Here is an 18,603-nt window from a genome sequence, read left to right as displayed (position 1 = left end):
ATACTCAAGTGATAACCTCAGCACTCAATAAAGGTTAGCTGCTTGTATTATTATCTGGGACACTGAGACATTTGTTCACATTGCAACCAATATATTCCCCATGATCCAAGGTCATGGAGCAGAGGGGAAAGAAGGTCCTGCAAACCTCAGAGAATTCCAACACCTGGTCTTGGAAAACAACATGCTTCTCCAGCCACTGTGAAACCTTCCTGGAAGAAGCAGGCAGGGAGGACGGCAGCCAGCTGGAAAGAGGAGGACGAGGAGGACAAAGCAAGAGCTAAATAATTTCCTGGTGCTGCCTACTGTGTCATCAATGAGACAGCATGACCCACTCCTCTCCTCCCACCTTTCCTCTTGGGTTGACTGATTCCTTCCCCCAGACATCAGCATGTTAGACTCCTAGAACGACTACTTTGGTGCCAAGCCAGACAGAACTTTAGGGATCAAGTGGAGCATCGTTCATTCTGTAGATAAGGAGCCTGAGGATCAGAGAGGAAAGGAGACTTGCAGGGAACCAAAGCAGCCAGCACACACCATAAACTCTAGATCTCTAGATCATGGGGTCCCCTCCTATGTCTTCCTTCCCTTTCCCTGGTTGCTCCCTCACAAATTCTCATTTCTCCCATTTCCTTCCTCTGCTTCATGACCTGTCGAACTCCTCAATTCGACAGGGTCCTTTTCTCAGAACCCCTTTTCTTCCCTCTGGCAGCCCTAATTGTCCTTTTTGTCCTTCCCTGAAGTGGGGGAAAGAAACAGACTAGGACTATTCTAACTCAAAGAATGGCCTAGAAAGAGGAATACTATGGCCATCACTAAGTGAAACCAACATAGCCATTCCTCTGCTTCCAACAGAAATAGAGTACAAGCCATGGTGTGAAATGAGAAGTCAGGGTGGGGGTGAGAGAGAGCTCTGAGTTATTCTCAAACCTCCCTGATGACACTGGAGGTTACCTTGAAACTCTTAGGAAAGGAAGACCCCAGAAGAGAGAGGTACCAGCAGATTCAAGAGGAACCAGCAGACTCCATCTCCTAGGTTGTAAATGCAACCCAGATGCAGGGCAGCCATGGGTGAGGAAAGACTTGGAGGCAGGAGTGGAAGGCCACTTTCCCAGGGCACACTCCTGACTCTTGGCGGTTACTGGGCTGGGGCTTACCTTGGGAAGGCTGACTGGAGTCCTGGGCTTGGTCCTTGGGTTCTTAATCAATAGCCTCTGATCCAGAGGGAGCAGATGGTATTTCATGGCCTCAATGAGGAAGTCTTTACAGGTGTTGTTATTCTTTATCAAAGTTTCTTCTTCAACCGTCTAGAGGTAATAATCCACAGGTGATCCTGGAGCAGAGCTCAGCCACATTTCCCAAGCTTTCACCCTGGGCTCAGTCATTCCTGCACTCCCACACTCATTCACTCCTTCACCACATCATCTCAGAAGCCAAAGAGTTACAACTTACTGCTTACCTCCTGAATTTTAAGAACACAGTGGGATAAGGGATCAAGCTCTGGCATTAGACCAGATCTACTACTTAACATCTCTGATCCTCAGTTTCCTCATCTGTAAAATGGGCATATTAAAGGTATCTACAACCTGACTAGTTTTGTTTGTTTTGAGGCTTAAATGAGTTTATGCAAAACAAAAGACAAGTAGCCATGCTGAAAGCCTCTAACCACATTTCTCCTGATTTGAATGCATTATAATGTTTAGGGCAAACAGATATCTGAGAGGAGGAGTGAGGGGAAAGAGGAAAGGGTGTGGGAGCCATCAGCCAACCTTTGGAGGCATTGAGTAAAATAAGCTTGTCAAGGAGAAACATTCATATTTGTTGTCTTATAGTGAAGGTCTCAGGGCAGAAAATCGGCCAGTGAGCTCTTTCTAACAGAGTAACAACATCAGAGCAGAAAAATTATCCTGCACAAAGTCCCACCTATTGACCTCACCTAGGACTCCATCTAAGCTGGGGCTCTGACTTCTTCACCTCCTATTCCAGCGCTTAGGACCTAAGCAAGTGCTCAGCAAATGTAAGCCTAAAGGTTTCATGAGCAAGACCAAGCATGAAGCCATTCTGGTGCTCTAACTCTCGAATCTCCACATTTTGGCCCAGGTCAGATCACTGTGTGGTATATCTGGAATGGGCAGTGTGGTCTTCTGAGGCTGCTTTGTGTTAGGAAAGATCAATTCTATTCAACAGCTAACACTGATTGAATGTCTCCTGGCTGGGCAGTCCTGTGCTGGTCCCCAAGAAGAAAACTGATAAACAAGACAAAATTTCTGACCCTGAAGACTTCAAGTCCAGTCAGAGAATGAGAAGGGCCTCCCACCTCAATTATCTCAGCCCTCAAGTCAGTGATGTACAAGGCATGACTGAGCCTCTCCTGGGTCCCAATCTGTCACTAGGAATGAAAGCATGGCCAGGGCCATCACCTGCTGGGCAGCATTGGAGCTGGCAGGGAAAAAACAATTGGCAAGAGAAGGCCTATGTGTACCTCTGACCACCTCCCTCCCCAGAGACAGTCCCCAAGAACTGTTTTCCTTGGAAGGTTTTATTTTTCCCCCTCCCAGTAAGGAACTGAGCCAGCTTGAGACAAATCATAAACTTCTAGGGTCAATTACAAAATGAAAAGGGTGGGAGATGATGTCTAAAAAAGCTTGGAAGGAAGGAGAAATGCATGAGCAGCTATTTCTCCAGAAGAACTTACTCAGCTTGAATTAAAAGTTCTCTTGGAAAATTAGTGCTTCATGGGTACAAGAGTTTCAACTTTGGGGGTGATGAAAAAGTTTTGGTAATCTTTATAGTAATGGTTGTACTGAATTTGAATGTAATGAATGCCTCTAAATTGTACACTTAAAAATGGTTAAAATAACAGTTTACGTTATATATATTTTATCACAACATATTATATATTTAGTACAATATTTTAAATGCTGAGTAAAAGCCTAATAAATGCTACCTTTTGTGAAAGAAAAAAAAAAAAAAAAACTCTCCCAGAAGTCAGGCAGCATTGGTGGAGGTCTGCCCAGGGCTTTCCTTTCCTCCTCCTCCTCCTCCTCCCCATCACCATCAGCCATCCCAGCAATTATACTCATTTGAAGTTTCAAAGTCAAATGAATGTTAATGAAACATCCCCTTCCAGAGGTGTTCACTCTGAGAGACCTGACAAAAGGCATTTCTGAAAAAAGGGCGAAGGGAGGAGGAGTCCCACACTACAGTTCTCATGCTCATTGCCTCCGACCCCCTTCTTTTCCAGATCTAAACTCTACTTTGGCATAATAACCCAAGAACCATTTCCTAATGGTGACATTTAAGTTTCAGTTGTGGATGCCTGATGGGAGTTTGTGACCAAGGGTCTCTAAGGTGCTTTAGCTTTCTCTGGAACCCAGGTCCCCAGGTCGCCAACATTCCCTGTGGAAGCAAGACTATGCTGGAGTCCAGGTGCCTCCTCCACCTCTGGCCAGCTTCCCACAGGACAGTGGGAGGTTTGACTGACATTGGATGCTCAGGCCGGTTCACTCCCTCCGCTTAGGGGACCTCTTCTAAAGGAAAGATATGCTGCCACCAGGTGGCAGTGGTACCACCCAAAGTAGCATGCATGCCCCATTTAAGAGCTTGCAAGCATATCCCTCAGCACCTGAGGAGGCTGAAGTAAGGCAATTCAGGGAACATTTCACTGACCCCTCATACCTGCAATCAACAAGTGTTACCAGCAGAGGAGTTTACACATGCTCATGAGGATACTGTGTCACCTGCTACTAAGAATCACTGCAGTGGTCACAAAAACTACAGAGTAAGATCAGTAACATTCACCGAACACTGTATTATAGGCCTTACATGGATTATCTCATTTTATTGTTTATCCCCAAACAATCCTATAAAGCAAGTGCCATTTTTTCCAGATAAGAAAACTGAGGTTTAAAAAGGTTAAGTATGTACCTGGTATTATATGGCTGGAAAGTAACAAGAGTTGGTCTGCTGGGCTGCTAGGCTGCTAAACCTCCTCTTTATCCTTGCATCACACCTTCCCTTCCTTCCAGAGACTCCTTGGAGACAGCTGAGGGCTAACCTGCTGTCTCAATGTTTTGTTTTGTTCATATATTTTAAGGTTTATTCTCTGCTTATAAAAGTATCTAATGCCATTTACTATATAAAATAAGTCACGTAATGGGTAAGCAGAAAAGAGCGTATCAATGGTGGCAGCTAGCTTAGTGGAAGAACTATGCACTGCAGAGCCAGACTGACATGGAGTTGAATCCTGAGCCTCCCTAAGGATGGAGACCCCTGATAAATCCCAACCTCCACAAGCCTCAAGGCCTACATGTGTAAAAAAGGAGTTACAATCTTTGCCCCTCAGGGTTATTATAAGGATTAAATGAGAAAACATATGGCACCATAAGGGAACCCCATAATTCTTAATTTTTCTTTCCTCTTCAGAGGAAGTGGAAGCACTACGTATTCTAGGCACCCAGTTTTTACAGTCTTGAATTTGGCTTCAAGTTGCCTAAAACTAAGACAAAAAGGGAACATAGAAACATTGTGGACATGACCCTTCTTGTTTCAGTCTTCTACAACAAAGGCAGCTAACTTTCATGGAACATTTGTTACCCCAGGCTCCATGCTAAACAGCTGACTTGCATACTCTACTCCTTTAGTCCCTACAACAACCCTGCTGGGCTCTACTATAATATCTGTTCTATGGAAGAAAAACTGAGGCTTGAAGAGGTTAAATAAAAATCCAAAACTAATAAGCAGTAGAGCAGAGACTGAAACCTAAGTGTCCTATTTTCAAGCCTATGATCTTCAACTTTACAACACCTAACACTTAACCCAGTGGGTTGGTTCCCTCAGCACATACGGAAACCACCCACTAAACCCCTCAACTACTCCGTCCAACCAGGGTTGCCCACTGCTATTCCTAGAGGCCTGGCTGAACACAGAAGTGCTTGGCTCTTCATACAACACTCACTTGGACTAGGTAGTCCCTAGGTAAGAGAGGAAGCCGGACATGTTCCATCAGCTTTGCCATGTGCTCCAAACGGGTTTCTTTCTCATAATTGATCCATGAAATCACAGCTTCAAACACCTATAAAGAAAAGCAACATGGGCAACTTCAGTAAAGAGATAAAAGCTTTCAAACAACCCCCAATCTATTAAAAAAAAAAAAAAGGAGAAAAAGTTATGCGTCATCCACACAGGTGTTTAATTAATCTGAGACTCATATTTAAAATAAAAACAGAAAGCGTTGGTTTACTTGCTGGCCTCAGAGAGTGATCACACACACACTCTACACACACAGACACACAGACACACAGACACACACACACACAAGGACAAACCTGCTATCCCAAACGTAGAATCATCATGGTTCATTCTAAAATAAAAACCAGTTCCAATAGTTATTTAAGGGTAAAAATACACAGCAGTAACTGTGAACCAAATTTATAGAGGCTGCTCAGGAAGATCAGACCCTGGGGGCAATGTCATCATCCCCCCATGCCTCCATTTCCTCACTTATGTCCTGTGTAAAGTTAATGCAGAATAAAAACAGTAAGAATGCCCTCTGCCCAAAGCCGGCTGTGATGGTCAATGTGACACTGAATGACAAGGAATGGCAAACATTTCTCCTTGAGGAGAGATTTCATTTCTATGCGAATCAAAACTAGAGGGCTTAGAACCAAAAAGGCGGACCTATACTTTGGATGTTCACTCTACTCAAGGATAAGTCCAAATTCAAACCCTGTGCCACCAGACACACACAGGCAGATAAAATTCAACGTTGGAGGGGCCATGGGGAAACCAGCAGTGTCTGTAAAAATTTCATTAATAATGCTTTTTAAGAGGGGAGGGAAGTATTGGCAATATCGATCAAAATTTTAAATGTGCATACTCGTTGACTTTAAAATACCACTTCTGGCCGGACACAGTGGCTCACGCCTGTAATCCCAGCACTTTGGGAGGCCGAGGTGGGCGGATCATGAGGTCAGGAGATCAAGACCATCCTGGCTAACACGGTGAAACCCCGTCTCTACTAAAAATACAAAAAAATTAGCTAGGCGTGGTGGCGGGCGCCTGTAGTCCCAGCTACTGGGGAGGCTGAGGCAGGAGAATGGCATGAACCTGGGAGGCAGAGCTTGCAGTGAGCCGAGATCATGCCACTGCACTCCAGCCTGGTTGACAGAGCGAGACTCCATCTCAAAATAAAATAAAATAAAATAAAATAAAATAAAATAAAATACCACTTCTAGAGCTCTAGCCTATACTCACATCAGTGTAAGAGAACAGAATATGTGCTCCAAGATCTTTGCTGCAGCATGGTTGTAACGGGATAAAAAAATGAAACCACCTAAAGCCCACTAATGGAGAAATTATTAAAGGAGTATCAATACCATTAGATACACTTATCCCTCAGCATCCTTGGGGCACTGGGTGTTTCTTGTTTGTTTGTTTGTTTTTGTTGTTGTTCTTACTCTGTTGCCCAGGCTGGAGTGGAGTGGCACAATCTGGGCTCACTGCAACCTCCACCTCCTGGGTTCAAGTGATTGTCCCGTCTCAGCCTCCCTAGTAGCTGGGATTACAGGCGTGCACCACCACACCCGGCTAATTTTTGTATTTTTAATAGAGACAGGGTTTCACCATGTTGGCCAGGCTGGTCTCGAACTCCTGACCTCAAGTGATCCGCCTGCCTCAGCCTCCCAAAGTGCTGGGATTACAAGCATGAGCCACCACGGCCAGCCTCAGGGCACTGGTTCTACAACTACCCACAGGTATCAACATCTGCCAATGTTTAAGTCCCTTATATAAAATGGCATGGTATTTGCATATAACCTCCACACATCCTCCCATATACTTTAAATCATCCTCCCATATAATTTAAATACTTTAAATATATATATTTAAAGTATATAAATAATAAATATACTTTAAATAATTATATAAGATTGCTTATAATACCTAATATAACACCCATACATCACTTCGTGCAAGTGGATTCGATGTAGTACTTGGTGTTGCAGCAAATTCAAATTTTGCTTTTCAGAACTTTATGGAATTTTTTTCCTCTGAATATTTTCTTAGTTGAATCCATGGATGTGGAACTCATGGATACAGAGTGCCAACTCTATTTTCAGCTATTAAAAAGAATAAAGCAAACATCTTCTTATATGTGATTAGAGAAGACACGTCAAAAAGAGCCAGCTGGATGGGGCTTTCAATGCCAATATTTGGGACAAGTTAAATATCAAAGAGAATAATGAAGAAATCAGATCAGTGCTGCCGCTTTGAGGGGAAGGAGGGTCAGGGAATGACTGAAAAAGGTTCAAAGGAAACTTTTTGTGGTTTAGGGTGGGCATTACATGGGCATATATGTTTGTCAAAACTAATCAAGTTGTGTGTTTAATATCCATATACCTCAATATAAAATATTCTTAATTTTTTAAAAAAAAATTATAATATGGCCAGGTATGGTGGCTCACACCTATAATCCCAACATTTTGGGAGGCCAAGGCAGGCAGATCGCTTGAGCCCAGGAGTTCAAGACCAGCCTGGGCAACATGGAAAAATCCTATCACTACAAGATACAAAAATTAGCCAGGCATGGTGATGCATGCCTATAGTCCCAGCTACTAGGGAGGGTGAGGTGGCAGGATTGTTTGAGCCTGGGAGGTCGAGGCTACAGTGTGCCATGAGTATACCACTGCACTCCAACCTGGGAGACGAAGTGAGACCCTGTCTCAAAAAATGATAATAATAATTTAAAAAAAAATTCATGAGCCCATATGGATACTAAAAAAGTGTCAAGAAGGTCTCTTCTATTTAAAAAAAAAAAAAGCCTGAAAAAGGAATGATGGAATTAGAAAAACACCATTTCTGCAATACCACCAATGTAATAACTGATTGAACAAAGATCACCAATGAATGCTAAAATCAAGTTGTTAAAGGCCAGGTGCAGTGGCTTACACCCGTAATCCCAGCACTTTGGGAGGCCAAGGTGGGAGCCCAGGAGTTTGAGACCAGCCTGAGAAACTTAGCAGGACCCCATCTCTACAAAAAAAAAAAAAAAATCAGTCAGGCATGTTGGCACGTGTCTGTAGTCCCAGCTGCTTGAGAGGCTGAGGCGGGAGGATCACTTGATCCCAGGAGGTTGAAGCTGCAGTGAGCTGTAACCATGCCACTCCACTCCAGCCTGGGCAACACAGCAAGAGCCTAGCTTTAAAAAAATAATAATAATGTTGTTGGATGGGGAAACGTTCACAATTCTCAAGGAATCACCCAACAGATTACATATCACGTGGAGGGAAAATATCCTCAAATAGAGAGACCTGATAGACAACACTTTAAACAAAGAACCAAATTTAACACCACCAATAAGAGGACAAGCTTATATTCCTGATTGTGATTTAATGGAAAAGACACAGTATCTCCTAACTACAATTCTTCCTAAAATACTAATATATAACCTGAATTTTACAGTGAGGAGATGATCAGACAACTCTATGTTTGCAACATTCTACAGGATGGCTAGCCTGGATTTTCAAAACTATTAATATTATGGAAGACAAAAAAAGATAGGGAGACAGTTCTAGATTAGAGAGATTTATAGACAAGGTAACTAAATGCAGTGCATAAATCTTAATTAGATTATGGCTCTAAAAGAAATAGCCATAAATGACTTTTGGGGGGCTATAGGAAAATGTGAATAACTACTATATGTTAGATAATATTGCTAGATCAATATTAAATTTCATTGGTATGATAATTGGCTTTATGGCTAGAAAAGAGAATTTTTCTTCATTCTTAAGAGATACATGCTAAAATATTTAGGGGTGAATGTCATAATGTCTGCAATTTACCGTCAAATGATTCAGCAAAATGAAAGATTAAATCTAGAGAGATAAAGTAAATGAAGCAAAATGTTAATGGTGAGTTTAGGTAAAGACTACGTGAATGTTCATTCTTTCAAACCTACAAGAGGTTTTTAATTTTTCAGAATAAGAAGTGTAAGGGAGAAGAAAATAAATTCTAAGGGAAAAAACTACAAAATTTACAAGATGGCAGAAAGTTGAAATGAAAGCTTTATCTGCCGGGGAAAAAAGGACTCCAATTTTTCATAACCTAAGGACACTTTTTTGTGTTAATATGCTAATGATGCTTTGCCCCTGTTTCCTAATTATACACTTAAGTCAGGCTGGACATAACTTGAATTTGGCAAGGAAAGGAAAGGGAAGGGGAAAAGGGAAGGGAAAGGAAAGGAAGGGAAGGGAGCAGAAAAGGAAAGGGGTAGTACGTATGTATAGTTTGCTCCTATTTCTATATAAAATAACATGTATGTGTACAAACATAAGCACATATACCATAGAAATCCTTGTCTAGTTCATTTTTTATTAGGAACTCTCATCGAGCTATGTCCCGTACCCTCACAGCATTGTTTGACTATGTTTCTTCCACTAGCCCTTAAGATCCATGAGAGACCTTGTCTTATTTGCTGGCACATAACACAAACTCAAATATTTTTAAAATGAATGAATGGAAAATGAATTCAGAATAAGCATGGAAGGAGATGTGTGGAAGCTGCCCGGGCTGGAGCACAGAGCAGGGCTGGGGAACAGGCAGTTGGAATCTTGGTAGGTAAGACAGAGTCAAAGGCAGATAAAGTCTGCCTTTGCTAGGTTAGGTGATGGGCAGCCACAACCCCATTCTGCCTTGTATGTGGTCGGTTAGCCACACCTCTTTCTACTCCCCTTTACTAGACCGTGAGCCTATGCAGAGTGAGAAGTATACCAGCTCTGTCTCTGCACGCCATCCCCCAATGCTGCCTAGCACAACACAAGGTAATTAATTGGCAAAGCTTTGCTGAAGAATGAACGACAAGTCCTTTGAGTGGGTAGCATTTATTGGTCACATTCTTCCCCATCAACCAGCTTAATTTTTGTTATAAAAACAAAAAAGCAAGCTGATCTACCAAAGTCGATATTTAGCCTTATCTTTATTTTTGGTTTCACTTGTCTAACTGGTTCCACTTAGTTGCACTGTTTACCTACTCAGCTGTGAAAGCCACAGCATTCGGCAACAACACTGACCTTCTCAGCAGCTAGAGAAGGCCACATATTTTTTTCATTTAGACTTCATGCTTGAAAAATAAACAAGCAAATAAACTTCCAACTTGCTTTAGCTTTCAATGTACCTAAAATGATTCCCAAAAACCCTTCCCACCAAGAGACTCTCCATAAACAATGCCTCCCCAAATTCTCAAGATAACCCAATGATTAAATACTCTTATGACTTGTTAAATGACTTGCCCAACTCCCAGAACTGAAAAGCAGCAGAGCCGGCTCTGCTTGGTTACATACAGAACCAACTTCAGTGCTCATGCTCTAAACCCATTATTCTTAGCTGACTCTCAAATGTCTAATAGGTCTAATAGCAGGGGGGTTGCAAACTGCTGCCCACAGGCCAAATCCAGCTTGCCACCAGTTTTGGTAAATAAAATTATGTTGGAAGGCAGCCACACTCATCGTTTACGTATTGTCTATGGCTGTTTTCACATTACAGTAGCAGAGTTGAGAAGCCATAACACATAAAGCCTAAAATATTTACTATCTGGCCCTTCCTAGAAAAAGTTTGTCAACCCCTGGTCTATAAAATCTAAGCAGAGACTATAGATTCAATCATAGGACAGGGTGGTATCTACTTAGCTACTACTTTTTGTGATGAAATAATCAGCTGCTCATAGGTACACTTAGGGTTTCACTTTTTAAACAAAGAAATAGCCCCATTTCCTCACTGATTAATGTCCTAGAACCAATTTCTTGTATGCTACAAGACTGTCATGTGGAAAGCAGTTGGAGAAAATCAGATTCCATAGCTCCCAGCTCACCACACTTCAGATGTAAGCACAGGTCTTGGTCAGAGAATACCAGACGAATCCAGTCCTTCCACTCCACCCCTCTGGACAGACAGGCAGCCAAGCTAGGGTGGACTTGCATGTCCCAAGGAAAATGAGGAGTCCTGGGGCACTTTTCCCTGCTTCAAAATGTGTTTTGAAGATCAAGAAGGACTCGAGTTAAAAAGGCAGGGCACTGACTTGGCAAGGGGAGAAGTTCAATTGGGAGCAATTCTCAGCAAAACATAGGAAGAAGGGAAAGAAGCTAATTTTGACACTATCAGGGGAAAAAAAACTAGGTTCCTATACATGGACCTGATTTGTTATTCGATCTGAGAAGGACTAACTTTATCAATAACAACAAGCACAGTGCTAGGCATTTTAAACATATGATCTCATTGAATCTACCAACAATCTCTGTGAAGTAGGTGTCACTGCTCACATTTTTACAGACGAGGAAACAGCCTCAAAGAGGTTAGCAAGCTGTACAAGGTCACACTGCCAGGAAGAGTAGATCTGATGTGAACTCACCTTTAACTCCAAAAACCCATGCTCAAACATTATGCAATTTGCACCTCAGAGATAAAATTAATTTTTAAAACCTAGGCCAGGCATGGTGGCTCATGCCTATAATCCCAGCACTGTGGGAGGCCGAGGAGGCAGAGATAAGCGGCTCATGAAGTCAAGAGATCGAGACCATCCTAGCCAACATGGTGAAACCCCGTCTCCACTGAAAATACAAAAATTAGCTGGGCATGGTGGTGCATGCCTGTAGTCCCCAGCTACTCGGGAGGCTGAGGCAGGAAAATCGCTTGAACCCGGGAGGTGGAAGTTGCAAGTGAGCTGAGCTTGCACCGCTGCACTCCAGCCTGGCGACAGAGAGAGACTCCGTCTCAAAACAAACAAACAAAACAAAAAACAAAACAAACAAACAAACAAAAACCTGGGCAGACTGTTGAGTTGGGAAACTAAGTTCCTAAACCTATAATCCTAATTACAATCCCCCAGCCCTCCTGGGACATCTCCCCTAGGTCTCCTATTCCTTTCCCGGGGATTGAGGCAATACCATTTACCAAATCTCCTGCCATGCTTTTAAATCAAGAAGATAGTGCTTCTAGACAAAAGAATGATTCTGTCGGATTCCTGTTTTCGTTTCTTAATTGAAAGCTTAACAGGAGTTGTATTAACTCTCTTGTTAACATACTCTCACCTCATTGCCACACACAACTCCAGGGACAACTGGGAGCAGTGGTGTGTGGCAATAGGAGCTCATTGTGCATATCTCTTCCTAACTCCACGTTTAGTGACATTACACTGGTAGTTGAAGTCAGCCTTGATGAAAATATTTACACCATGGAAATCAGCAAATGAATCAACACATGAATCAGGGCTTTTAGAATGTTTTTTAGAGAGTCAGTTAAACATTTGCCAGCACACCACTGACTGAGCGATGTCCTGGTCTGAAGGCTCCCTAGAAACCTACCCCGTTGAATTCTCCTTTCTGACCATACCATCACCCTTTCACACAATACTTAAAAGCTCTTTCTTGTAGTCGCTTCATTTCAGATTCACAAGGACCCTGTGAAACTGCTAGCCATTTGCAAAAGGAGAAAGCAAGGCAGAGAGAGACAAAGTCGTTTGCCTGACACTACCCAGCAAATTGTTGAGAAGACAGCAATTAGAACCACTGATTTCAATCCACACTTTCACAGTACACTGCACATTTCCTTCATACCACATCTCTCACTTTGTAGCTATATATTTATTTGTCCACATATTTGATAAAATCTCTCTCCTCTATGTGATTATAAGTTCTGCAAAGGCAGGTATCTTGTTTTTATCTGTTTGCCAGTGTCTCTCCTGTGACTAATACGCTATTTGCCACACAGAGAAATATTTCTTCATAGGATGAATAAATTAATAAAAGCATGAGTGAATGTACGTATGGTTCTCTTCCTACAGCAGTACACTACCAGATATCTGACTTCAGATAACCAAAAATGATGAAAAAATTAAAACAGCAACATCACTCAGCCTGGAAATCGTTCTTCAGCTTTCTATTACTGCCTACAGTCAGTAAAAAAGACTTTCACTATGAGTCCACAAAGAATAAGGAAAGGACTGAAGCATACTGGTTTGATAGGAACGTTTACAAGCTGAGAGACTTCAGTGGAACTAATTCTAACCATGAGTGCAGGATGACATAGGGATGGAGAATGTCTGCCAGTCAATATGGTAGACTGAGCTGCTTTGGAAGGAATCTTTCCCTGTAGCTCCAAACACGTGAAAATGATGTATTACAGAAAAAAAATAAAGATTTGAGCCATACACAAAAGCCAGAAGAAAATGCCTGAGTGTTTTAAATAAGAAGGAATTCAATCCAGGCAGCTGAGTGGAAGTTGAAGCCAAAATGGCTCCCAGAGACAATTCAGATATGGGCTTTAACTGAGGACTGGTGTCCCATTGGGTAGGGTGTCTAGGCCATAGGCTCCTGTGGACAGATTTGCCCCAGCTGTAAAACTAAGACTACATGAACTCTGCCCATGTGCTATGAGTAAGGGGAAGGAAGCTCACCATCTCCTATGGGCTGAGGAATGCAGTGGGGTGGGAGGCAAGGGAAAGGGGCAAGATAGGGAGTAAAAACTACATCTTCAAGAAACCCAAACCCTAGGCTCATGCCACCTACAAATTTAGAGTTTGAACTGATATCACCCAGGTGGTATAGGAAATATCTAAGACAATGTCTAATACAAAACCTTTTTCCTAAACCAGTAAACCTGCCCTATAGGGTCCACAGCCCAGGGAAAACCTAGATTCCCAGGATATGACATCCTCTGAACATGGAGTGACAGTCAAAAATTGTAAATCACCAAGGAAATGAACTACCAAAAGACATATCAAAGATACAAAAAATAGTAGAATACCTGGGACAACCAATGAAAGGTGGCTTAAAGACTCTTCTCCATAATGTGTTCCTAAGGATACTAGGTGCAGGAGATATTCTGTAGCAAAGGGGCTCAGGGGCCAAATAAGCCTAGGAAACACATCATACTGTATCCTCAAATACTCCTTAAAGGTTCACAAAGCTCATTACCATATAAAAGCTCTGACAAGTCCTGTAGTAAAGAAACCCGGTTACTCTTTTCAGCCAGTGTCTTCTAAATGTACCTGAGAATGCTTTAAAAACAAAACAAAACAAAACAAAAAAAACCTGGCCAGGCACCGTGGCTCATGCCTGTAATCCCAGCACTTTGGCAGGCCGAGGAGGGCAGATCATGAGGTCAGGAGTTCAAGACCAGCCTGACCAACATGGAGAAAACCCATCTCTACTAAATATACAAAAAAAATAGCCGGGTGTGGTAGTGGGCACCTGTGATCCCAGCTATCCCAGCTACTGGGGAGGCTGAGGCAGGAGAGACGCTTGAACCCGGGAAGCAGAGGTTGTAGTGAGCCAAGATCATGCCACTGCACTCCAGTCTGGGTGACAGAGCAAGACTCCATCTCAAAAACAACAACAACAACAACAAAAAAAAAAAAAACCCAAACACCTATAAACATCTTATAATACTGGTTGGGCGTGGTGGCTCACACCTGTAATCCCAGCACTTTGGGAGGCCGAGACGGGCGGATCACGAGGTCAGGAGATTGAGACCATCCTGGCTAACACGGTAAAACCCCATCTCTACTAAAAATTCAAAAAATTGGCCAGGCGCGGCAGCTCAAGCCTGTAATCCCAGCACTTTGGGAGGCCGAGACGGGCGGATCACGAGGTCAGGAGATCGAGACCATCCTGGCTAACATGGTGAAACTCTGTCTCTACTAAAAAAATACAAAAAACTAGCCGGGCGTGGTGGCGGGCGCCTGTAGTCCCAGCTACTCGGGAGCCTGAGGCAGGAGAATGGCATGAACCTGGGAGGCAGAGCTTGCAGTGAGCCGAGATCACGCCACTGCACTCCAGCCTGGGCAACAGAGTGAGACTGTCTCAAAAAAAAAAAAAAAAATCTTGTAATATTATCTTTATGGGATACAGTTAGGCAAATACTGACTTCAAGAAGAAAGTTCTCATTTCTTAAATCTCTTCACAGACTCCTACCCCATTCCCAGCCTCATCTCCCACCATACCCCATCGAAGATCCTTGATTCTCATCACAGAGGTTACTTTTCTCCCCAAGAACAAACTATTCCAAACTTCCAAGTCTTCAGTAGGAATAGTCCTACTATTCCTCCAACCTAAATGGCTTTCCAAAATTCTACTCTCATTCTCCAAAGTTTAGCTCAAAGATTCTCTTTTCCATGATGTCTTTCCTATCCAACAACCTGGAATAAAATATTCCACGTGCTTTCCTTGAACTATAATTATAAGCAATTATTTCTCTTGGCCACATACTGTGGACACATGTTTTCAGTATGTCTGCCCACCAGACTATGAGCCCCTGAATAGTAATGACTAGCTGTCACTCATCTCTGTACCCCTCATCAGGGTGGGGATGCATTAATAAGGAGCGGGCCTTGGGAGGCAGACACACACAGCTTCACATCATGGAGTTGTCTACTGTTAATGAGCTGTGTCACCTCTCTGACCCTTAGTTTCTTCCTCTGCAAAATGAAGACAGTAATCTCTGCCTTGCAACTTGTTGTGAGGGTAAGAAATGATGTTCTGAACGTCATGCTGGACAAGAAAAATCAGACACAAAAGCACACATGCACCATTGTTCAGTTTATATAAACTTCCAAAACGGGTAAAACTCATCCAACGGGTGAGAAGCCAAGAAGGTAGGTGCCCTTCCCAGGATAGGGGGTAGTAACTGGAAGGGGGTTCTGGGGTTTGTTTCTTGATCTGGGTGCTAGTTATGTGGGTATTTTACTTTGTAAAAAGTTTAGTTGTATACTTTATTTGTTTACTTCTCCATGAACTTACTTCAATACAAGCTTCCTGTTTAAAACAAAAATGATGTGTGAAATGTACTTGGAGAACACTGGTTGGTCATGGTAGATTTGGGGGCACAGTGCTGTGGTATTCTGTGCATGGGTGTCCTTTGGGAGAACACCCATTCTGTGCAAGAGTAACACCAAGGTAGGGCGTTAACAGATCACTGTTGGCAAGCTGAGAAGCTGGCAACTCTGATAACCTCAGAGTAAGGCAGGGCTGCCAACAGCTCGGCCTAGACAGCAGGGTACACCTGCTCAGTCACCTGGCAATGCCTCCACAGCAATCATGTAAGCCCAGGCCACCGGCTGAGGCTCTCCAGCCTGCCTCTCGCAGCCTGCCTCCCACAACCACCTGGCTGGAAAGGCAAAGAATTCAGACAGAAGGGCATGGAACACCAATGATCCTGGGAGACAAGGGCCCAGTTGCTCCCAAGAAATAAGATATCAGAATTTGACCTGTAAAATGCAGTTTAAGGAGACAACAGCACATTTTAAAATGTGATAGTGCAAAGAGAAAGTAACCTGTAGTTCTTATTCCAGAACATACTTAACACTAATTTTTTAAAGAGACTTAATAAATTTCTCCCTGACCGGTATCTAAAATGCAGGCCATTTCCCTGTTAAGTCTCACTCAGAGGTGTCTCTGAAAAGCCTCAATAGTGTTTCATAAGAAGACATGGGATCTTGAGATGGAGAAATATATTTACCAGCTAGGAAAGCCAAGATTCAAAGAAGGCCAGTAAGTTGCTAGGTCCCAGAGCAATTCAACGGCAAAACTGCGCTCGAACTCAGGAGTCATATCTCTTTCCTTAGAGTGGATTTGTCCCAGAAGGTTGTTTACACTGCCCCTGGGTCACTGGTCACTGAGGATGTTCATGGCCAGAGCTGAACTTTGTGTCTCAAAAGGAAATACAATAAACATGCTGTCAGCTTACAGGCTTAGCCCTGACCCCTCAACACCCACCATATGGAAGAATCAGATGCCTTGCTTTAATCTTCTTGGCTTTGCCCTCAGAGTAGTGGAATGTATGATAGATGCACCTGACAGCAATAACTTAAGCATACCCTGAGAATGACTCTATGGTCTACAAAGAATGTGTGTTCAGTGTTCCAAGCTAAGGAATCAAGAACCTGGAGATTCATTCCTTATCTATGAGGAACATCTGAACCCCAGCCCATCCTGGGAAACGCAGGCCATGTCGGGGATTGAGGCCCTTTGTTTTGTGTTAAATGAAGGTTGCCAGGTGAAGGTCACCAGCAGGAGGGTGTTAAGTGAAAATGCTATATAAACTGCATGTATTTTACAAGCAGTTGCAATTTCCTGTCCAGCCTGCCACCACTGGACAGCCCGGTATGTAAGTGCCCTCAATAAACCCTAAGTCTTGTTCACTGCCTCCAGGCCTCTTCTTCAACCTCTTGAACATGGTGCCATCCCTGTTGAAGTCAATAGGGGTCTGGCATGACATGAGGAAGGGGAAGGTCCTACACAGTGAACTAGTGATTTTGTGTAACTCCCATCACAACCATTTGACCTCTCTCAATAACAAGAATTCTAAAATAGAAACCACATGAAGGAAAAACAAGAGCGAAAATGGCAAGGATTCATGCCCTCCCCTACCCTCTAATTCCCCTATCTGTCCTTACTCTCTAGAAAACTGTTAAAATTATTCCCATAACCTCAGCTGGCTCAGTGCAGAGTCCAGCCCCAGTGTGCCTCAATCCCTTGGGGAACATCTGCTGAGTCCTTCCGTGGCACCTCCTGGGGCACTGAGTCAGGCACTGTGTGTGATACAAAGATGACTAAGGTACCCTCACAGCCCTCAAGGTGTTTGAGGGCAGTAGAGGAGATAAGGAATGGGAATGAGCAAAAGTAATTGATGTTGGAAGAAGAACAGTCTCTGAGCTCTGGGAGGGGTCCAGGCAGGGCTGGGGACACTGGGGAGCATGAGGTCACAATCACTCTCTGACTCTGCTAGGCACTGGGCCCCAGGTCACGCCAACAGCCCAGACCAAGATGGGCACTGGGAAGACTTCCCCTTAAGAAAGGACCCAGTCAACAGTTATGACTACTACTAGGAGCAGTACTAGTAGTAATAACCATAATAATAGCAGCAATAACAACAGTATCTTACAGTAATGAACAGTTCCTCTATTCTAAGCACTTTTCATATATCATCCCATTTAATCCTCATAACCTTACAAGATAGATACTATGCTACCATTACTCACCTTTTACAGATGAGAAAACTGAGCCATGGGGAGGTTCTTTTATTCATTCTTTCAACAGCTATTTTTTCAGTGTCTACCGTGAACCTGATACCACTCCAGCAGTGACAAGCAGACAGACAAAATTCCTGTCTGTCTACTTGTAGATGGTACATACATTCTTGTGGGAGATAAACAACTTGCCCAGGGTTCTCAGCTTGTTTAAGTAGGGAACTCAAGATTCAAACTCAGCCCCTCTGACTGTACAACTTATACTTGCAAACTCCCAAGATGAAAGCTGCCTGTTACTTATACTCATCATTAATAGTAAAATATTACATTTCCTCTATTTTAAGATGCATGTGTTTTTTACCTGTTAATGTGTGAAATCTGGCTTCATTTTATAATATATGTTCAAAGAAATCTGTGGGCTGCACGCAGAGTAAGTCATAATTGCTGTTATGCTGTTAAGTGTGGATTTAGCAGAACACAAGTTATTTGATTACCAACCCAGTTGAGTTTTCTGCAACTGTTAACATTATATGCCATTGAATTTTAACTTAAGATTCCTAATATTACTTCAAATACATTTTAAAATTCCA

General features: G+C 42.9%; 1 protein-coding gene across 4 annotated transcripts in view; it reads right to left on the bottom strand.

The window, feature by feature from the left end:
* KLHL3 (kelch like family member 3) overlaps positions 1 to 18,603 on the bottom strand; it is a 117,737-nt gene that overhangs the window by 39,885 nt on the left and 59,249 nt on the right. For all 4 annotated transcript variants that reach the window (XR_007726823.1, XM_050795621.1, XM_050795620.1 and 1 more), the window contains exons 7-8: positions 4,955 to 5,071; positions 1,155 to 1,304 (exon numbers count right to left, since the gene is read on the bottom strand). Coding sequence is in view for 3 of the 4 variants with exons in the window: in XM_050795621.1 (XP_050651578.1) it covers positions 1,155 to 1,304; positions 4,955 to 5,071 (267 nt within the window). In the remaining variant the exon portion in view is untranslated. The remainder of the gene's footprint in view (positions 1 to 1,154; positions 1,305 to 4,954; positions 5,072 to 18,603) is intronic.

Source organism: Macaca thibetana, chromosome 6, assembly GCF_024542745.1.
Source record: "Macaca thibetana thibetana isolate TM-01 chromosome 6, ASM2454274v1, whole genome shotgun sequence".
Taxonomy (NCBI): Eukaryota; Metazoa; Chordata; class Mammalia; order Primates; family Cercopithecidae; genus Macaca; species Macaca thibetana.
The sequence above is the reverse complement of the archived record's forward strand: the minus strand, read 5'-3'. Positions and strand labels throughout refer to the sequence as shown.